This window comes from Daktulosphaira vitifoliae, unplaced genomic scaffold (genome assembly GCF_025091365.1).
Source record: "Daktulosphaira vitifoliae isolate Bord-2020 unplaced genomic scaffold, ASM2509136v1 Scaffold_4, whole genome shotgun sequence".
Taxonomy (NCBI): Eukaryota; Metazoa; Arthropoda; class Insecta; order Hemiptera; family Phylloxeridae; genus Daktulosphaira; species Daktulosphaira vitifoliae.
Window position 1 is genome coordinate 38,129,941 of NW_026099575.1, and position 23,904 is coordinate 38,153,844.

General features: G+C 25.5%; 3 protein-coding genes across 3 annotated transcripts; all 3 read right to left on the bottom strand.

Moving 5' to 3' along the window:
* Positions 1 to 1,645: 1,645 nt before the first annotated feature.
* On the bottom strand, positions 1,646 to 4,068 carry LOC126906101 (cuticle protein 19-like). Its single transcript, XM_050686381.1, has 3 exons — positions 3,776 to 4,068; positions 2,994 to 3,110; positions 1,646 to 1,918 (listed from the first exon to the last, which is right to left on the bottom strand). The coding sequence occupies exons 1-3, from the start codon at positions 3,791 to 3,793 to the stop codon at positions 1,685 to 1,687; spliced, it is 369 nt and encodes a 122-aa protein (XP_050542338.1). The 5' UTR covers positions 3,794 to 4,068; the 3' UTR covers positions 1,646 to 1,684.
* Positions 4,069 to 7,567: 3,499 nt separating this feature from the next.
* Positions 7,568 to 8,482, bottom strand: LOC126906100 (cuticle protein 19-like). Its single transcript, XM_050686379.1, has 3 exons — positions 8,403 to 8,482; positions 8,034 to 8,153; positions 7,568 to 7,893 (listed from the first exon to the last, which is right to left on the bottom strand). The coding sequence occupies exons 1-3, from the start codon at positions 8,418 to 8,420 to the stop codon at positions 7,651 to 7,653; spliced, it is 381 nt and encodes a 126-aa protein (XP_050542336.1). The 5' UTR covers positions 8,421 to 8,482; the 3' UTR covers positions 7,568 to 7,650.
* Positions 8,483 to 21,222: 12,740 nt separating this feature from the next.
* On the bottom strand, positions 21,223 to 23,283 carry LOC126906083 (uncharacterized). Its single transcript, XM_050686349.1, has 2 exons — positions 23,014 to 23,283; positions 21,223 to 22,896 (listed from the first exon to the last, which is right to left on the bottom strand). The coding sequence occupies exons 1-2, from the start codon at positions 23,158 to 23,160 to the stop codon at positions 21,313 to 21,315; spliced, it is 1,731 nt and encodes a 576-aa protein (XP_050542306.1). The 5' UTR covers positions 23,161 to 23,283; the 3' UTR covers positions 21,223 to 21,312.
* Positions 23,284 to 23,904: the final 621 nt, after the last annotated feature.

Sequence of the window (23,904 nt, forward strand, 5' to 3'; positions counted from 1 at the left end):
CGGAGTCTGGTGACCGAGTACTTTCGTTGAAAAAAAAATGTTGAAAATCCGAGCACGCTAAGTAATTTTACCAGAAAAGCGTTTTTTTCCTTGTTCTATTATATAATAAGATATAAGTAAACAGTTATAGCATGGAATTTGTTTTAACGCTACGTAACCAGAACAATTCATTAATTCTTACATATTATCAATGATTATAAAATTGATAAGTCACAAACAAACTACAATTGACAACATTTTGTAATTAATCGACTTCTTTGACATTATCGCCATTTATGCTAATAATTCGAATAAACAATTCATTGGAGTTGGAACATACTAGGGATAGAGCATATATGGTTTATTTCAATTGAAATAAAATAAAAACTAGGGAACTAACAATATTCAGATTGTAATTGTTGGTGTTTTAAAATAACATTAAAAATATTTTATTATTAATAATAAAAGTTTATTATTAAAATTATTATAACTATCTAACTGAAGCTTTATCCAGTTATGTAGCCAAGGGAGGGCTAAAGAGGCTATAGCCTTCTATTGGTCAATTATTTCTCTAAACAGTGTATAACTTTGGCTCTAATATGAGAATGTGATAAGTCAAAAAAAGACTATAGGACCTCAAGCAAAAACCCTATCTTTACCTAACACTAAAACCTTAAATTCTCATTTACACTATCCATTAAATATCAACTATCAAAATCTGTGTTATTTATACAGTGATGATATGAGTAAAAGTATACGTAATGACGATAGTAAATAGCAAATAGTAATAGTATTATACGACCTGGATTTCGACACGTTTTAAAATTACGTTGCATAAATTAAAATAGTTGTTCATTCATGGATCGAATATAGTTGCAAAACATGTATTGCCAAAATGATCATAAATGCAATTTTAAAACTTAATTTAGAAAGATTTATTGCAATATTTCTTAAAGATTATTTGCAGATTTGCAAGATTACTAATGTAAACATTATTTACACTATTATTGGATTTTGTCTCAATCATAAACCACGTGGTAATTATACATTAAAACATTACTACAAATTATTTTGAAGCCCCATCAGAAAGTTCTGAAATTTTTTTAACAAAACCAAGTAGAAAGTATTTCAGATAAAGAAATTGGGCTAATAATGAAGTATAGAAAGTTTATTTTTAAATTAGAACTTACAAAAATAATGTGTATGTTGAATGTAAGTAAGCCTATATACACCATGTATACATCATATTGTTTAAATATGATATATATATATATAATACATTATATATTATATAATATGTATTTATTAAACGTAAGAGGTTTAAAAATAAAAAAGATGAATTTGTATTGAAAATAATAAATATCATTGAAATTAGATCAAATTTAAAGTTCTTTTGTAAGAAATGTTTAGTAAATTACAAAACGTTTTTATTTATAAGCCAGTAAATTGTACCCAAACATTTTAGTGTTTCTTAAGCATCTTATCGTGAACAATTTATAAGTATACTTAAGAAAATTTTAAAACTACATTGTCTTTAATTTTGTTTGGCAGCTTTTGGTAAGCTTATTTCGTTAAACAAATTAATTATCACAACCAATAAATGTAAACATTTTCTATAAAATAATTAAAACTTTTAATTATAAAACAGAATAATATTTTAAACCATTTATTAAATTAAATTAAATATTATAACTGTAAAATATTTTCAATTAAATCGTTTGTAATGATGAGGATGGCGAGAATGATGAATAAATTCAACGTGAGCATTGAATCCGTTGTGTTTGTCGGCTGTATAAGTTACTTTGCGGATGCGACCATCTGGTTCGATGAAGGAGTATCCACCGTGTACAACATCTCCCTGACGTTCTTCCCACTGTTCTTTGTTGTCACCGGTATGTGGGTCTTTGACGCCATATTTGTACGTATAATGGGGTGGTGACTGAACAGAAAATAGGGTTATAATTTAACATAGTCTGCACATCAAATATTGGTAGGAATAAGTTGGTTAATCAGTTAGCTTAAAAATCGATAGTAAAAAGTACTCTAGAAAATAATTGAAAATTTAGTATATTTATAGCGATTAAAATAATAATTTTTACCTTAAAGTGTTAATCTGTATCAAGATTTTCGATAAATTTAAGGTTACACAAACATTTAAGATTTATAGCCTATAAACTATACGTTCATTCCGTTGTTATTTTAAATTAAAATTAGCTCTAATATATATTTTAGTAGGTGAAATTATTTTTAAGTACATTTTTTTTTATTCACAAACGCAATAATACTAATATATTTTAAAATCATTTCTTTAACGAGAGTATAACTTATTTTATTATAATATTCAATCAGAAGATATGGAGTAATTGCCGAGTAAAAATGAAGGTCTTAAATACATTTTTATAAAATGTTTAAAATGTAAGAATTTAAAGCATAAAACGAAAAATCATAAATTAGAAGATTATAAACCAAAAGCAGATCATTTTTCCTAATATGATTTATCACTAGACTTCTATAGGTAAATGTTGTAAGAGTGTAATTAAAAACCATCTCTTTTCAGGTGAAAATAAGTTGGAACTGGTAGTAAGTTCTGTGATATAACAAGCATTTAGTGGAAGTGCTTTAATGTTCGTTCTGATCTTTCCTCAACTATCGTTAAAAACAATAATATTAAAAGTATCGAATAAGTTAATATGAATACTAATAATAATCGTCAGTTCCCCATAAAAGAATTTTAGACTCACCTAGAATATAAAATTTTGTTTTATGTAAAAGTGTTCAAATAGTTCAATACAAAAGTGCTTATAATTAGGAAAAATAATATACGTGTAAATAAATAATTTGTATGTATTAATAATATTATAATTATAAAAAATGAATTTTTTCAATTTTTATTTAAAATTTTAAATTACGAAATGTATTTTAAACAATTAATTTTAATCACGTATCTCCAGTAGAAAATTTTCCTTTATTTGATTCAATAATATATCAAAACTAAAAGCTTTATATTGACGTACGTAAAAATCGTGTCCATGTTTTTGAGTGTTATGGAAAATTGGATGGTAAAAAGCAAATGATGTGGCACGATGTGCTGTTGTAAAAACAACGGCTGTAGTTAGGCCTATCATAGTAATCTATAAAATATAAAATTAATATAAATCATTAGCATAATTGATACGGTGTATTTGTCAAGAAAATGAATATGAAATTTAAGTTTATAATAAAAACGATTTGAAGGCACGTAATTATATGTTTTTGAATTATTATTAAAACAATCGTGTAGGTATTATTAATAGTGAATCATTTTTTTAACATACGCCTAATAAGTTGACGTATACACAACTAATTGAACTTGTATGTATTTTGAGTTAAATAATTTAATTAAAATGAGCTAAAGTAGGTTCTTATTTTTATTACATTCAAAATAACAGATCAAAAATTAAAAGTACTAAAGTATGTGTATTATTTGCTTATTATTCATTAGCTTGTAACTTATAAAACATATATTTTAGTGAAAAAAAAAATATTAAAAACAAAATTGTTATTTTCAGAAATCATTTAACATTTATATAACTATAAAAATTATATTTTTTTATATTTCTGAATTTTCACTTAAAAAAATGTAAAATTGTTTTTCATTTAAAGTTATTTTATTAAAATTTTACTAAAAAAAAATTAGCAAAGAATGTTTACTTTCACGCGCGTTATATATTTTTATAAAAATAAATCTTATTAAGATTGTTAAGATGTCATTTTAAACATTTTTTTTTTTTAAGATCTGTTTCAAATAATTAATTACCTGTAATATGTTGGACATTGTATAATCGGTCAAAAATATTTAATGTTTACTTTGTTTTGTAAATATAAATAACAACTGACATATTAAAATTGATTTACCATTTGTATTTATAGTGACAAGTTACCTCAAGATACACTGAAAGTGTTGAAACTTATTCTGTCATTATAGATCATGTAGGCTAGGTGTTACGGTGGGTGCATTTTTACTGCGTTATCTTAATAATTAGTTTCTTATGAGAAGTTGTTGTTAGTGGTTTTTCTATTTGTTTTTTATTATTATTAAATTTTTAAGACGTCTGTTAGAGTATTAACCAAAATATTTGTAATTATATTACATCATAAAATTAGATAAAATCAATGTACTCTAACTAGAATGTTGTTTCAATCTTGTATTCATGTAATATAAGATTATATAGTCAAGTTTAGGTAAAAAGTAAATATTAATTATAAAAAAATATAAATGCTTTGAGTTAATTAATCATAGACGTTTATTGATATTTCTATATTATAGAAATTAAACTTAAATATATATGTATATATTAACTAATTTTTAGTGATAAATAAAATTATCGTGTATGATGTTTCTTATAGTTAATTATAAAATATGAAATTATTTTTCTTCAATAAGAAAAGATAACTTTTTTAACCACCCAGAGACCTTGAAAAAAAATGCTTATGTCATAATACTTATAATAGTTTGACAACGAACGTTCTTTATTATATATTGATTTATTCTAAATGATTAAAAACACGTTAAATTAAATTTTTTGAAATATGATGATTTTATCAAATAACGCAATGCTATTATTTTTAGCTTCGATGCAAGAAGGTATTAATTTTACTAAGATGTGTTTTTTTTTGTGTCTTTCAAAAATACGTCAAAATATCACAAATCGTATCTAGTCGAAGACATTACCCTTAAAAATTAAAAAATTTCCCTCCTTCCTCGTAAATGGGGGAAATTTCAAGAAAAAATTACAAATTTAAAAATCGCTTTTCAACAATTTTTTTTTAAAATTGTCATAATTTTTTTAAAAATGACCTAATCAATATAATTTTTTTTTATATACGTGGATACGGGAAGTACTTACCTATTTTTTTGTATATTTTTATAAATCTGACCCTTCACCTACCCACAGTGAGGGATTCAAAATGATAACTTTTTTAACTTAACTTTTGAAAGTGTTTCGGAAATACTGACATTTTTATATACATTAAATTAATGCTAATGTAATATACTTTATTATGGAGAAAAAAATTTCGGACTTTATTTTGTCTTCATGGTGAAAACGGACTTCAAATTTAATAAAAAAATGTAAAATAAATATTACACTTATAAATCATTAAATTTGTAATCAGGATCTAAATAAGGAAATAGGAGATCATGTTGCTTTTGGAATAATACACCAATTTTGTAAAATTAAACACTATCTGTAGATTTGCATAGAAATGTTTTTTATGATAGTGATTTTAATCACTATCAGATATCATCTATATTGGACCAAACTATGCTATGTCCTCACTGTGCTGTGTTGTTTTTATTATTTAAGTAATTAATTTCATAAAATATAAACGGTGGTATATTACTATTTTTCATCGTAAAATATCTGTCTATGAATTAGTTTTTCAAAAATTACAAAAAATGTGTTATTCAAAAATACTCAAAGCAATTAAAATTAAACTTCCCTTATAAACAAAAATTAATTAAAAAATTTTTTTTTAAACTTATTAATTATAAACACATTTTTTTAAAACAACTAATACATATCAATTTCACAATAATTTTAAAAATTGGTATCGAGTAGGTAGTCACTTTTTTTTCATATCTTAGGTACTATAAAACTAAAAAATATATCTTCTACAACAAACTTGGAGGACACCCGCAAAAGAAGCAATACAATTATAGGTATCTTTAATTAAAAAAATAATTAGGTAATCTGTATTGTAACAGTATTAGGTTCAGCAGTCTTATATTATTTTATTTTAAAAGTGGCGTAGAAAGATATTATCACCTAGTTGTCATGATCAGTGTCCATTGCCCATTTTTGGAAAGGTATTGTAATTCAAAAAAGATCTCCTATTTTCCCAGTTTAATAATGTTTTTTTTTACAAAATGCACTTAATACAACATTATTCCTTATTTTTTTTATTTATACATAAATATTATTATTTATATTTTAATTTTACAAAATTATTATGTAAAAAAGTGTGACAGAATTTTTTTCTTCTTTTTCCTCGCCTTTATACCAACTACTGGAGGTCAGCCACCTTATTCTAAACTTCCATCTGACACGATCTCCCACATCAGACGTCCCATATCGCATTAAAAATTCTCTCCATCTCTTTTTTGGTCTTCCTCTACCTTTTCCACTTTCAATATTCATTTCCATATTTTTTCTAATAGCTTCCAGTTTCTCTTTCCTCATAACATGATCAAATTATCTAAGTCTATTTTCTCTCATTTTAATCACCATTAACGCTCCCTCTTATATGTTTGTTCCTCATCCTACCAGACGCGGCTCTCCACTTTACCCAACATTTTATCTTTGAAACTCAAAACTATAACAAACAAATATATGATGATAATCTTAAGTTATCAGAGATGTGTATTTTTAAAGACACTTTAGACAAAGTTCTCCAAAACAAAACTTAAGTAAATTTAGTGGTGTTACTTATGTATCACTTATGCGGCTTTATTTTGACTTTTAATCATATTCAAAGCCAAAATTTTCATACATTTTCCTAATATTATGTTCTGGTTTAGGAAAAAAAATTGTACATCTTAAAATCGAATCATAATTTTAACTATTCGTCATTATTATTAGAGTTAATACAAATATTTGGTTATTTCATTATGTTATCATCGTTTGGTTAGGTTTGTTCATTGAATGTTCACTTGAACAATTTTTGCTGAAGAAGATCAAATATCTCATTAATAGTTTAATAATAATTACAGTACTAATATTATTAATTTCAAAAAAAAAAAAATCATAAAATATATCAATTAAAATATTAATAGTTTTCACTTAATATGAAGTTTCAACTTTGTAAGGATAAAAATAGATAAACACTATATTATTGAATATTGAATCCAACCAAACCATATTTATAATAGTCGCTTTAAATTGGTATTTATATACATTTTGTTTAATTTATATTTTTGTGTATCTAATAGTGTATATTTTATTTTTATTTAAATGTGGCTGTTAGTATTTTGAATCAGAATTTAAGAATTAAATAAATTAGATAATATTTTATTATAACTGATAGTAAAAATAGTTTGAATTTTTATAATTTTATATTAATTTTCTAGTGATAAATAATATTTTTAATGAAACATTTAAAATATATTTATTTTCAGTCAAAAAATTAATTTATAAAATTTAATCATAAAACAGCAAAAATAAAAATTATGGAACCTCATAAATACGAAAAACAAAAACATTAAGAGGCCATAGAAATATAAAAATTTAGTACATTAGGAAACTATAGAAATGCATTAAAACTGGGAAACTAAAATCGTATATATATTTTTTTATGTCCCCTGGGAAAGAATAGTTTGCTAATGCTGTTATTAAGTTATTCAATCAGATACATTTTGTTGTATTTTGACGATTTATTGAACAAAATCAATTTTGTAAAAATATACCTCTGATTACGCCCTTACCGCCAGTTCGTTAGTCAGATTGTCAGGGTATATTAATAATAAATAAATTGAATGTTACCTGTTGGTTGGATTTTTTTGTACATTAGAATAAGTTAGTAATATCTATTAAGTGTAATGTAAAATAACACTAGTATTTTAACAACGTTTTATTAAAAACAAAAATTTCGAGTAACAAACAATTTCTATAAGAAATATTATTTGAAATATTTTCATTCCTCTTCGTGATGCTGTTTATAATGGTGTGGGTGAACAGCATGATGTTCGTGATGCACATGTGCATTGAATCCATTGTGTTTGTCGGCAGTGTAAGTTACTTTACGAATTCGACCATCAGGTTCGACCAAACTGTATTCTCCATGAACTACATCACCTTCACGTTCTTCTGCTTGATGTTTGACGTCACCTGTGTGATGATCTTTAACTCCATACTTGAATATGTAATGGGGAGGTGCCTAAAGTTGTATAAAAAAATGTTGATTTTGATATTTTATGACGAATAAAAAAAATGAAAGTAGTGCGTGTATTGATACCTTAACATAAGTTCAAATGTATAGTAACTAATCGTACTTGTCATGCCAATATTATTACTTACATAGTGATCATGTCCATCGAAGTGAGTGTTATGGAATTTTGGATGATAAGCAGCATATGATGTTGCATCGGGTTTAGCTGAAGTCAACGTCACAATTGTAGACAAAGCAATAAAAACAAGCTAACAATAATGAAAAAAAAATTTAATTATTAAAGAGATTATAAAGTTATTAGCTAAAAAAAAAAACAATTTTTTTTTAAGTCTAAAAATTAGTAAATTTAACTTGAATTGATAAACATAATATTTAAAAAATATTTTCCCCCAAAAATGAATTTCTGGAATTACTCGTGATAATAATAAAATACTAAAACTGTAATTATATTACATAGAAATTAAAGATAATTATTTAAATATCGTAATAATACTTACTTGGTAAAAATTCACCATCTTAAAACTTTGTTCGTTTAAAAAGTAAGCTTAAATATTGCTGTCTACTGGTTGATGTGAAATTGATAGCAATGTAAGTGCTAAATTTCAGTATTTATACCATATCATCGATATAGAGTCAGGGACAAATGTTGAAACATATAGACTTATACAAGAAAACAGTAAAGTAAAATATTTATAATACTTTTCCACTTTAACCTATGCGGTATGAATAATTTCCGCTTGGACAGTTTCTCTGACGAAAAATCACAAGTTATTAGTAGTACCTTGAGGTCAGTGGTTTCTTTTTACTATTCTTGTTCTACCGCAAACGTCCGTTTTTAAACCTTTTACACTAGTGTAATACTTGTTATATAAAAATTAAAGCACAGAAAAGGGCTGAAAATTAAGTTTTAGACTTAAAATTAAACTTAAAGTTAGACTTTATACTCAAAATTTGTTTTGTAAAACTATAACGCGGTGCACTCCACTACATCTCGAGCGTTGTATTTAACTTCGCAGTATTTAATTTTTAAGTTTATTTTGCGATGTTAAAATAAGAGGATTAATAGAAAATTAATATTTCTATTTAATAATGAGTAAATTAAAGAAATTTATATATTTTTGTAATAAATTAAAACAAAAATAATTCTTCAAATTCCCATTTTTATTTTTATCATTTTAGATATTCATTGAAACTAATATTGCATATTTTAAAATTTCAACATCATTTGATTGTACTCATTTCTATATTATACATTTTATTAAATATCGAATAAAATATTGTTTAGAGTTTTTTATATTTTGTGGGATCATTAACTATAACATTTTGTTCTTTTTTAGAACAAAATGTTAAATTGTTAAAATGTCAAAATGTATTTAAAATTATAAAATTGTAACACAATAGCATTTATTTAATGTTAGGAAGTTAATAACTTTAAGCCTATTCTAGTAAAATATTCATATTTAAAAACGTTCATTAATATTTATTAAAGAAAAAATAATTTGTTATTAATAAATAAATAATTTTTTAGCTTCGATGCGAAGCTGAGAAGGTATTTTACCATGTGTTTTTTTTTTTATGTCTATTGCCACTTTTTCTCAGCTCTCACTGGACCGATTTCTTTCAACAATACGTCAAAAGATCACAAATCATATCTAGTTGAAGACATTACCCTTAAAAATTGAAAAATTTTCCCTCGTTCTCCGAAAATGAGGGAAATATCCACAAAAATTACAAATTTAAAAATCGGTAAATTTTGTCGTTTTTTTCACTTATTTTTCTTAAAACTTCCATAACTTTTTCAAAAATAAACAAATCAACATAATTTTTTTTTATACTAAATTCTTAGATATTTTCCTTTCATTTGATATTATTTTTTTGAAAATTTAACATTTTACCTGGTCATGGGAGGGGATTTAAAGTAGCAACTTTTTTACAAAAACTAACTTTTTCAACTTAATTTTTGAAAATGTTCCGGAAATACTGCGTCCTTTAAACATATATCAAATTAAAGCTTATTTTATGTGCTATAAAATGAAAAAAAAATTTGTCCCGACACTTTATCTTCTGCATGTAAACGGCTGCCGTAGTTAAAAAAAACTAGTGATGGGAAATATCGAATAGAAACTATCGAACTATTCGATAGTTGTCCACTATTCGAACTATTCGATAGTCATTCAAAAAATATTCGAATAGTTTTTAAAACTATTCGATAGTTTATGCTAAAAATAAACTATTCGGTTGTATAAACACAATTTGAATAGTTATACGATAGTTTAAAATATTTGAAAATGCGAATCACTAATTTTTACTATTATTAATTATATAATAATTTATCTATAAGTATTCGTTAATTATCTTCTTATTACAATTAAGTGTACTTAATAAAAAATTTTAGGTAGAACTAATTGAATATTTTTTAAAACCATTCGGTAGCCCATTCGAACAGTTTATGCTAAAAATAAACTATTCGGTTGTATAAAAACTATTCGAATAGTTATTCGATAGTTTTAAAAAACTATTGAATACTATTCGATAGTTTAAAATATTTGAAAATGCCCCTCACTAGTCTTTATCGGATACCTACAAAAGTATACTTCTAATCATATTTATTCCGCTAGATGCGAGACAAAATCTTGACGAGTTGCGCTTGCCGTTATATTTTAACTAAAAACGATTTTGATATCATATTAAGTCGAAGAATATTTTTGAACTTAATTTAGTATCATAACGTAATGGTTTATTTACTGAAACATTACTTATAATCAAAATTATTACAAAATTTATAATGGTTTTTTAAATAAATATTACAGTCTATGATTATTATGATTCGATTATAGCTTTTAAATTTTGTCGTATTGTTTGAAATTAATCTAAACTTGAGGTGTTTGATTGAAATTTCTGAGTGGCTAATGTCCCATAGCATTCATTGAACATTTCCCCGTTTCATAAATAGATTTTGAACAAAATATTTGTGAGTAAGAGGTAAGATATTGAGGGACTTGACCAGTGTTCGAAACCAAAAATGATAGCAGAATTTTTAGGTGCATAACTGTATATACACAGCATACGGCTAATAAAGATCCTGTTCAGTAAATTTCTGTATATTAAAAGTACGCCTTCCTAAGAATCATTCCTATAATCAAATTCATGTAATTTCAAGAATTTATGGAACTCCCTAACAAAATTACATATTAGCAGAATAAAATACAACATTGCGGATATGAGATTGTGTGGAGACCGCAGTAAAAAAAAATCGGAATTTTAAAGCAGAAAAAACGTAAAATCTGTTCCAAGTGAAGCTATAATGAGGGGCTGGGATTTTAGTATATAGTAAATACCTATCTTAATATTATATAAATGACTTTTTATATATCTGATGGACAAAAATAAAAATAATACTAATTTTAGGAGTATATTTTTTTGCTCCATGATTTAATNAATCCTTAGATATTTCCCTTTCATTTGATATCATTTTTTTGAAAATTTAACACCTGGTCATGGGGGGGGGATTTAAAATAGCAACTTTTTTACAAAAACCAACTTTTTCAACTTAATTTTTGAAAATGTTTTGAAAATACTGCGTCCTTTAAACATATATCAAATTAAAGCTTATTTTACGTGCTATAAAATGAAAAAAAAAATTTGTCCCGACACTTTATCTTCTGCATGTAAACGGCTGCCGTAGTTAAAAAAAATTTTTCTTTTATTAAAGACTCTTTATCGGATACCTACAAAAGTACACTTCTAATCATATTTATTCCGCTAGATGCGAGATAAAATCTTGACGAGTTGCGCTTGCAGTTATATTTTAACTAAAAACGATTTTGATAACATATTAAGTCGAAGAATATTTTTGAACTTAATTTAGTATCATAACGTAATGGTTTATTTACTGAAACATTACTTATAATCAAAATTATTACAAAATTTATAATGGTTTTTTAAATAAATATTACAGTCTATGATTATTATGATTCGATTATAGTNTTTTAACAATAAGGTAAATTATCTTAATTTTATATAAAATTTAACAATTTTAAATTCAAAGTTTAAATATTACATATGTAGTATGAGTTTATTAAACTAAGTTGTACAAAAACAAACTAAAATTATTTATAAAATTCACATGAATAATTATAATTATTTAATTATATTTTGTTCAATTTTTCTAAAAATATGAAAGAGTAAAAAGTAATTTTTCTTTTGGAAAGTTTAAAATGTATTACATCAGTCAAAAATTCAGGTATTTATCAAAACATAACTTCATGTATTCTTTGCACTATTTCTTATTGAACATGTGCAGGTTGTGTATTTCGACGTTGAGTTGTACCTCTTTTTCTACCACCTCTTCTAGCAGTTTGTGGTGCATACTCTACTCGTGGGACATTAACTGACAATTCTAAAAATAGTTATAACAATAAATATAAGTTAATAAATGTTCAAATATACTTACTTTCTTGTTGTACTTTTTCCCGATNTACGCAGCATACGGCTAATAAAGATCCTGTTCAGTAAATTTCTGTATATTAAAAGTACGCCTTCCTAAGAATCATTCCTATAATCAAATTCATGTAATTTCAAGAAATTATGGAACTCCCTAACAAAATTACATATTAGTAGAATAAAATACAACATTGCGGATATGAGATTGTGTGGAGACCGCAGTAAAAAAAAATCGGAATTTTAAAGCAAAAAAAACGTAAAATCTGTTCCAGGTGAAGCTATAATGAGGGGCTGGGATTTTAGTATATAGTAAATACCTATGTTAATATTATGTAAATGACTTTTTATATATCTGATGGACAAAAATAAAAATAATATTAATTTTNAACACACTTGACTATTTTTCAACCAAATATTTAAACAAATTTCACAAAATGTATGGCTGCAATTAATTGTACACGCCTAAAAAAAAAAACAAATTTACATATTAAATTTTATATAAAATATTCATTTTCACAATTTATGACTAAATTGTATTTATTTCCCAATGATAATGAGCTATTTAAAATTATTTTTTTAATCTAATTTATGGATGCGTAAAATTCAAGTTTTCTTGAACTAACATTTTGAGATAAAATATGTTTTATTTAAACTTCAAACTCAAATTCTAAAATAAAATAATTTTGTTGGTATAATTATGAAGTATGTGATTTTTTTTTCAGTCTCTTAGAAGCTAATTTATCAAAAACAATATTTAAAAACTTATTTAAATTTTGGATAAAAAAAGTTACTAAATTATAAAATAATAATATATAGACAATGACATAGTAATATTTTTCATTTTACTTAAATTGCATTTTATTTTCATAAACGAACAAATTTACTTTAAAATGTCACACATCATGGTAAAGTAATGTAAATGTAAGTAAATGAAGTAAATGAAGTAATTGTAAAATTGTTTTTTATCTTAGAAGATTAAGCAAATTTTATTTTAAATTGAAAATTTGTGTCTTCATATGTTTAGCAATCATATTAATTGTTAGTTCAAAATAAAAATATGTACATTTACCTAAAGAAAAGCATTTTAAATTACTTTACTAGATTTTACTATATGAATTTTACAATTGATTTTTAAACACATTTATTTACTTTTTTAACTAATAAAAAAAAATTTTCATCAGAAATTATTTTTTTAATTAAAATATTTTAGCTTTACTTTACAGAAATTTTATTTACAATTCTAGAACTAGAAAGTTCAAAAAGTTTTCAGATCTCTACTATCACTTTATATTATTTAACAATCTTAAAATTGATTAAAAAGTATTCCCTAATGCATTTTTTAACCAAAGTAACATAATAAATTTGCTAAGAACTTTTAACATGATGACGTGTTATACTTCCACTATTAATGGATTTAAATGTAAAAATAATACCTTAACCATTAATTCATTACAAATTGAACATTGAAAATCACTTTCTAGAACACTATAAACTTTTTCTTTGATTGTTTCTTCAATTTTTGATATTTGATCAAGAAAAATAATTCAAACAAAAAAATTAACTTCTCAAAAAAAAGATAATAATTAAAGTATGTTGAAGCTATTAAATGACTTAACAAATTTTAACTTAAAAATTTTATCTAGAAAATAGAATTACAAATGATAATAATTTGATAAATACCTCTTTTTAATGTAATTTAACATTAGCCTTAATACAATTGAAAGTTTAGGAAAAATAAGATAAATTAATTTTTTCAAAAATGTCTTAAATCCATAGGTGTTTTATTTTTTAATTAATATTTTTTCTTATCAATATATTTAATAAAAGGAATACGATTTATTTATTTTTAAAACGTGATGAAGATGTTTCTAAAATATTTATAAAAACCAATTAAGACCACACATGACAATGCATTATAAATTATATTTTTCTTAGAGATTTGAATTATAATAGTTATAATATAAAAAAATGTAATGTTTTATAAACAAAAATGTATGGACATGATATTGTTACCAATATTTCTAATGTTCAATTTAATACAATAGTAATAAATAAGCCCAAAATTAATTTATACCCTATTACGTGAACTCCGTCCAAAAAATAAATAAATGGAGTTCATAGGATATTCACTTATATATTTTATACAGATAAATAAGTCCAGATTAAGACACAGTATATTTCATATTTTATACTATTCTTAGTATAATGTGACTTTGCTTAAACAAGTGTAAAATTAAATATAGTAAGTTAATAATAATATATATACTTATATAATCACCTTGTTGAATTTTTAAAGTATTTTGGTAATCTAAATTCTTTTTTGTTAATTCATTATTGGCGAGTTTATGCTGCGGACAAAAATTTTTTTAATATGATTTAATACAAAAATATAGGTTAATAAAACATGATTTTAGAACTAATTTATAAACTAATACATTCTATATATTATTTTTTAATTATAGTAAATGTTAATAAAAAAAATTATTATTGTGTGAAAATAATATAATATGTATTAACCAGAGGTTAAGTTATTTTTACTTAAAATATATTTACTTCTAGAACTGTTTTTTTCAATTTTTTTAACTTTTTTTGATTCTTGATTAATTATTTCATTAAATTTATCTAATTTAGCAATTAGAAAACGCTTCATTAATGCTTTTTCACTTTTCAGCTAAAATAAGTCAACTAATAATTAAAAAATTGGATTTAAATAAGTGATACGGTCACATTTTGTGCACAAATCTTGGTTCAGTTAATAACATTTAACAGCTTGGTCAGCATTTATGCTTATTACAGATAGATATACAGGGACCCGCTGACAATTTTACACATTCTTACAGAAAACTGTATGTGAAAATGTAGTGCAACAAGCAGTTGAGACCTACCATATGAATGTTTAACATCTAATTAATATTATTTGAACTTATTATTATTATTTAATTGTGATTTGAAAAATTATAATTCTCATGATGTTTATAGCACATTGTCATCTCCCTGATGGACATTCTCAACACATCTTGAATCCATAGATTATTATTTTATTTTATTTTATTATTTGATTCCATTATACTTTAATTAGTTTTTTTCTAATGGGATATGTACTAATTAAAATGTTGGGTTACTGTTAACAGGCATATGAGATATGTACCCAAATAGGGTCGTATCATAAGTAAAAATTAAAAATAAATATATCATTTTTGTATTCATTTAAAGAAATGAATTGTAAAAAAAAAGATCATCCACAGAATTAAAACTTACAATATTGTCAACCTCAGATTGACTTTCACTAGATTCATTTTCTTCGCCAAATACTTCATTATTTCGTCTGAAAAATAAATGCAATTAATTTAAACATCTAACTTTATAAAAATTAAACACAAATAGCAGAGTAATTTTAAAAGAATAGGGTATATATGAATGAAATATTTTAAGCATAATTCTGAATTTTGCAAAAAAGCATTTTACCATGAGTGCGAGTTTTTTTTAATATTTTTTGAAAGCAAAGCATATTTGACACGGCGGCCCACGTCGCTTCGTTATACAAGATGCCCCGCGACTCGTGTCACCTTTATCAGCCGTCGCCCTATTTTATGAGTATTTGACTGACCAACACTAGAGATGAGAAGTTAGCGAACGAACGGATTGCATTGAACGGGTCAAAATAGTGAACGAAATGATTCAGATCGCCGAGCCGTAGTGATCCGGATCCCCAAAATACCTAATTTTTCCCCTATAAATCACACTGAACCGATTCGATCGCTTACCAAATATTAATGATAACATATTCATGTGCGATTTGTTTATACGACACATATACCGTAAAAGAACCAAAACTATACTGAATGTTCGATTCAATTGACTCAAAATATCTTTTAGATCGCGAACGGGTCTTTGAACCGGATCTTCTAGTTGACCTGATTCGAATGAATCGGATCTCTTAGGTGAACCATAATTCCCATCTCTAACCAACACCGCGTGTTATACGCCACGGTGCAAAGTCCAGCAAATGCCGCACGGCCGACGACGACCCGCCGCAAATGGTGCGAGAGTCTTCCTCCCGTTATGAAAGCGACGACGTCCACCAACCGAACCGCACCGTCGCCTACAACGCTGCTAACCTGTTGTCGCCCAAAGATCACGCCGGACATCGTCGACGCCATCGAAAGTGCCGCGATATTATGCGAAGATTATTATTACTGTGTTTATCATTTCGGTTTGTTTTATTTTTGTGTAAAATAATCTGTTATCGCTTATTTAATAAACGGCCCACGGGTCTCTACCCTCAAAACCAGAGTCGACCACCTTTTTTGCTACGTGAGTCGTGTCATAGTTTAAAAGTTAAAATTTAAAAATGAATAATTTTTTTCATTTTTTAACAATATTGAATGTAAAATCTATATTTAAAGTTTTATAAACAAATATTGTTCATACTCTTTGTAATTATCATATTAAGCGATCAGAAAGTTTATAATAAAAATAACTGACATATATTAAAAGAATGAATTAAAATAATATTTTTCAGATAATTTTGATTTAGATATAGTGTTTATATTAATCAATTTATTTGATGGCGTTTAATAAAATGAATAATAGATTTGATTATATTAGTGTATTGTTTATCCATTTCTACAAATTACTTACACACATGATGTCTTAAGAATAATCTTACTTCAATTTTTTATCTGTATTTGTTTGTAAAACAAATCTGTACAGATATTTATAACTTCCACTCCCATGTGCAAAGGAAATAACATCTCCATGATTTAAAACTTGATGATCATTTTGGTTATTAGGAATTTGCACACAATCTACATAAGTTTCATTACCTGTTCCCTGTAGTACAGAAATTGTTGATCAACTTAGAACTAATTATTCTCTTTGATAGCTAAATTAATATAAACATGTAATAAAAATTTTAAGTCTTACATTGTGAGAAATAAGATATTGGCCATTGGATTTATTTATAAAACAATGTCGTCCTGCTATAGATTTTTCTCCAATTACAAGTGAACAGGCAAGAGAACGTCCAATAACAAACTGAAGAGTTATAATATATCAATTTAACCATTTTAAAGAAAAATAAAGTATATTATAAAATATATAACAAAGTTAAGATGGCTTAAAGTTAATATAGATATTATTTTCATATAAAAATATATGTATTTTTAATAAGTTCATCTTAACACTTAAATTGAGTTTATTTCCTAAAGAAAAAATCTACCTCAGTCTCTCCAATAGGATAGTAAATGCCACAAGCCAAGCACTGTAATGTTGCATTACCAGTTATGTCAGAATAACTGTTACTTCTTTTTAAGCTCATTGTATTTTTTATCTCTTTTAAGATTTATGGTATTCAGTATCAAATCTATCATATAAATACACTTTAAAGTAGACTTAAAATTAATGAAAGTATTTGTATTGAATTAAAAACATTCGAAACTATGGTAGCACATGTTAATTACGTACTGTTAATACAAAATAGAACAATTTTATAAAAGCTTATAGAAAATAATAATGTTAAACAAATAAATAACTGGTTATAATGCTATAACTTTTTGAAAGATGTATGGATCAATATAATTTTTTTTTTTATGGATGTATGATGTCTTTAACTATCATTTGGTATATTTTTTTATAAATCTGACCCTAAATCTGCATACAGGAGGGGATTTTTTTTAATAATCCCTTTATCATTCGACATACTTTATCTTAATCAGGGTATTAATAAGGAACTAGTAGATCGTGTAGCTTTTGGAATAATCCACCAATTTTTTAAAATTAAACACTATCTAAAGATTTGCATCGAAGCGTTTTATTTGATGGTGATTTTTATCACTGTCAGATATCATTCTACTTGATCCAACTATGCTACGTCACCACTGTGCCGCGATCCCACTGGGCTGAGTTTTTTATAATTGAATTAATAATAAATCTAAGTACAGAAAGAAAGTAACACATAATAATTATTATCAAAGTTTCAATAATTTCCAATTAAGACAATATTTTAATTTTCTTTAAAACCAGGCTTTAAATAATTAATAATTATTAAAAATAATTTTATTCAAGAAAAATATTTGTAATTTAAATGAAAAAACTTTTGTAATGATAAAACAGTACGGCTTATATCGATTATTTTGACTAATGTGGGGTTTTTTGGGTTTGGTCAAATGGTGAGCATCGAGGTTCTATCAAATCTGTACTGTAGAGTCCGAGGGTTTAGAACAATAAAGACAAAAATAGATATAAAAAGAAAATAATTATCAAACCTCGGTTTTGAGTTGGTAAGTACCTGTAATAATACACTGAGGTATATTAGAGGCGGTGGCCATCTTATGAATACCATGTAATGTGATTAAGTATAAGGTACGAAATAGACAGTAATGATTAATTAAAGTTTGAAAATTAATATAAATATAATATATTTATTATTATTTCATATTATGATCTATTGCTTTATCATTCTTTACTCAGATTATTAGTTATAAATAATTGGGTTAATGTGAATTTACTTACTTCTTTTAGATATCTTGCTTAAAGATCGTCTATAATCAAAATATTAAGTACGAAACTCTTTCTTGAACTATGATTATTCGCACACATGATATATGCTTATAATTATTTTTTTTTTAATAAAATAAGTCTCAACGGAAAATAATTTCAAAATTGCATTAAAATATACCGAAGATATCACAGGTTCGCGGCTAGTTGAGAAAATAAATTAGACGAGAGAATTCTGATTTCTGTATTGAACTCAGAACTTCAAAAAGTGCTTTCTCTCTGAAATTCAGCACCTTTTTAATTTATTTTTAATTACCCCAATATTGAGATATTGTCGTTAGCGCTTTTAGTGATTTTCAGTTTATTGCATTTAAATTCAATTAAAATGATAAGATTATTTTTTATGATTTATTTTGACACAAATAATTTAAGATTTATGAAATTTATTGACTAATGATTGATTTTGTATCATTGATTTGTATCATATATGGTAATAACTATAAAATATCATTTTTTACATCATTGCATTATATGATTAAAAACTATTTACTGTATCCAACCTCAAAAATCATGTATACATATATAGATCTGACCCTTCACCTACCCACACTGGGGGATTCAAAATGATAACTTTTCAACTTAACATTTGAAAGTCTTGTTTCAAACCAAATAAATAAATAATTATTTTTTTTTTATTGTATACTATTTTGTACATTAAAATATAATATATTAACTCTCATATTATTGCATGCTAAACCTTAACACTAGTCACTATCGGATATAATTTATCAACATGTAAGTTTAATTAAATATTAATTCTACATTAAATTTATAGATTTCTAATACCAATTGTAGACAACATTATATACATTAATTTTATTTTATTAGCTCATTTAAAACTATTTAATTAATTTTATTCTTTTTAACCATTATATTAAAGTATACAAGGTAAACATTTTGTATGTAAGACTTCAATGTTAATAGTTCATAAGACAAACATTTTTTTTTTTGATCTTATGTTTAATTATTAACCTAAACTCTGAAATAAGAATTTGTGTACATTAATATTTAACCTTTGTACTCACTTTCTTGGGCAAGATTTATTTTAAAAATTTCATCTGATTCACCATCATATTTATATATGATAATTTCATCATCAATACTTTCATAGGACTCATAGTCAGAAGGTCACAATCACAAATGAATGCCTTTGATACTCTTTTCTTTCTTGAAATAAAAAAAAATGGGTTTGAAGCAGTCCATTGACTAATGAAGACCAATCTATTTCCAACTCTCCGATCTTAAGATCTTAAGTCCGATCTAAGTCCAAATTCATCACAATAATACCATTGGACTTTAGTGGTTATTCATGAATATAATAGAAAAATAATATTCTATAATAGCATGAACCATATAATATCATATAATAGCAAATAACACTTACATGGTAGAAAAATTATGTCAGTTTATCTTATCATGTGAACAATAACAATATGGTCATAATTTTCCTTGGCAGATATATAAGGGTGAAACAACCATATTAAACAACAATTATGATTGTGGTCTATGGATCCTAGATATAGCCAAAAGAATTTCTAAGAATTTAATTTAATTTATTTTTTAATTTATCATTTAATCCATTAATTTATCATTCTCTTATGAAGTATTATAGAAAAAAACACAAAGAAATACTAGAAGATAGCATTTTTATCATGATCTAGCATATTTTTGCAATCCACCACCTCTAAGACTACCCACATCAACTGATATCAAAGTCAAAGAAATACATTACTCAAAGAAGAAAACACTAAAAATAAATACAATTAATTTGATTTTAAGAAAGAAGGCCAAAGATAGAAAATACTACAAATATATTTATCAAAAAAGAGAATTACTATGTGAACCTGTTATAATTGAAACTCTAAACCCTAAATGAATTCCTTAAGAAAGAAAAAAAGAGATGAGATCTAATCAATGAATGTTGTCCAGGAAAGTAGTACAATAGTAATTTTTACTATTAAACAATAATCAAACAAGAAGAATAAAATCAAGTATTACATGTAATAACATTAATATAATTATTTGAAAATGTTAAAATAATTTTGAATATACTTCACTCATAAATACAATGCATAATTATTAAAAAAAAAAAATAATCACATTATATTATTGTATTACTAATACAAATTATAACGATAATATATTACTTTAATAAATTCTACCTTGTTTATAATAAGGAATATATGAGGCGTGGCGAGGCAAAGTGATCTAAGTGCCAAAATTAAATTTTTTGGCAAATCAATAAAAACTTTCCCAAATTTACAAAAACAATTAAATTTTTATTTTTCAAATTTTTATAAATCATGAAGTATAAGATTTAACAAATTATAAAAAAAATTTTGACAAATTATAAAAAACAAATATTTTAAAGAATAAGAGTGTCAGAAATGATCTATGTCCAACAGTTTAAGCACTTAAAATTTTTTCAAAATACAACCTATTTTCTTCACTTAAATACTGTAACATAGCTTGGAGGTCTTTTTTCTTCGTTTCTTTTAGTGGCACTACACCCGGAAGACTTTCAATTTCTGCATTTATAAGGTTTTCAATTTGTATTCCTCGTTTAAAAATGTTACATGTTTGAAACGGCAATAGGGAACTAAAATTGTTCTTAAAATAAACGATTCCTGGGCTATCTTTTGTCACTTTCAACCAAGCAACTTTACTTATTCCCAACTTTGATGTATCTAAAAATTTTGTAGAGGCAGTGTCAAAATCAAAAAATGTTTTTTTCCCCATGTCAATAACCTTGAACGGTCTGTCAAGTCTAGAGCTGCGAATAACACGCTTTACATCATTCACATTGAATAACTTAGATCGTTTAGCTCGTTTTTCAATTGTAGCAAAGTCTCTATCTGAAGCTGAGTAGCTATGACCTGATATAAAAAATTTATGTTCAATCGTATCAAATGTGCCATTGGCAACCAACCATACGTAAAGGAAAAGAAGCATCCTATTTTTAAGTTGCCCTGCACAGTTATCACTCCAAACTGTTAAATGACGTTTGTAGGAAGAGAGATGTTCTGAATTAATAGCTTGCATTAAACATGAGGCAATTTGGTTCCCTCCTCGCCCTGATTGCCCCTCATGCCACACGCACATGATGCCATTGGACGTGTCTGTTACATGAATTCCAAAGTTAAAGCATGAAAGCTGACGACTGTAATACATGCTAGTATGGGATAGTTTAGGCAGTGGGTAGACTTTTTGTAGATCCATAGTAATAGTACACGTTTGACTTCCAGGTAATGTACTTTTCGCAGCATCAGCTTTAATAACTTCGGTGACAGCATCGACTTTACGATGGTGTAATTCAAGTTCTGTCTTACCTGATAAGACTACCAGTACGTTATTGTCCTTTCGTTTAAGATCAAGAGCATCACACGTTTTGCACGTATCCACTCTTGGTCTTTTAAATGAAAGCTTAGGAAAGTCTTTTAAAAAAACAGATCGAAAAAATTTATACGAAATCGTTGTCTCAGGATTTTTAACTTTGTAAGCCAAGTATATTCTGTTCATGTTTAGATCCGGACTTAAGTATTCTTTTTCTGAATTGGCCCGACTGTAATGACTTTCGTCTCTGGGAAAGCTATTAATATGGTTTTTAACCATTTGCCTGTCCTTTGAAGTATACTTGAACGTTTTTACCCCACCACGTTTGTCTTTAAAAGTAGTAAAACCAGCTTTTTTTCTTTTAACAAGAGTTGTCACTTTTTGAGGACTGATAGCAAAAATGTCAAGAAAAGTTTTTTTGCATACCCTTTTGAGGTCTCCATGTCCATTGGGCACTGTAAAACTGATAGTTGATTGCCTTCTACTTTCTACCGGATCATCATAATTTCCATGTCGACGTCTTTGGATGGTTAGGATTTGCATAAGTCCCATTAAGTAGCTTCCTTGTTCGTTGATTCCCAAATTGTAGAAGTCCTCGAAGAGCTTTTTTTTAATGTGCAATACATCATTGCAACCAAACTTACACTTGCAAATAACCTGTAATATAAGAAGAGTTCAATATTATTATTAAAACTTTCGGTAGGTATTTGTATAGTATTTTTTTTACATTGTCTTAATGAAATACTTAACGATAAAAAAAGTAAAATTACTTACTTCGTTTGTAGGTACTTTTTTTCCTGATATTTTTGTTTTTCTCTTAACGGTTTCGTATTCTTTTCCACTTAATCTTTTTTCACTTTCTATTTTCCTTTTACGTTTATTCTTTAAATTTTCATATGGTTTAAAAGCAGATTCATCCATGATCGCAAAATAAAATCACAAAACACAGAGCAAAATAAAAATGATAGCTATTTGTACACAACAAAATATCGACTGATATAGAAACTGCAAACCATGATGATATAATGTTGACTGTTATCGACATTGTGCGTAAATAATAATAACAACGACAAAAATAAAAATAGCATGAATGGACTTAGATCAATTAGAGCGAATGACAAGCGTGGACATACAGACAGCTCCATCTATAATTGCTTTTACCAACAATTTATTGATAGTTTGGAGATAGATCTCTTTACACAGTATTGGGATGGGCACATAGATCATTTTGGTGTAGAAAAAAGTATTTTTCAATTTTGGGCACTTAGATCACTTTGCCTCACCACGCCTCATATATATATATATAAAATTTATACTTACCATGTATTTATAAATGTAATGTATGATTCACAAAATCTTAGAATTAAAATTTTATTTATATTTTCTTAATATAAATAGTTTAATTTCATAGGGTAATTTTATTTAATATTAATTTTATCATTTTTTAATCCAAATTTTATATTTTATCATACTATTAATTATTTTTTTTTTTTTTAATTTAATTAATTTTTATTCATACTTATATAACAAAATTTTAGATTATAAAATAATCATAATTCCAATTAATTATAAGTTTATTCAATTATTTTTTCACTATTTAAACTAAGGTAATTGTCTTACCAGTCCAGACAGCTCATAAATCATAATGGCTGTTATATATAACAT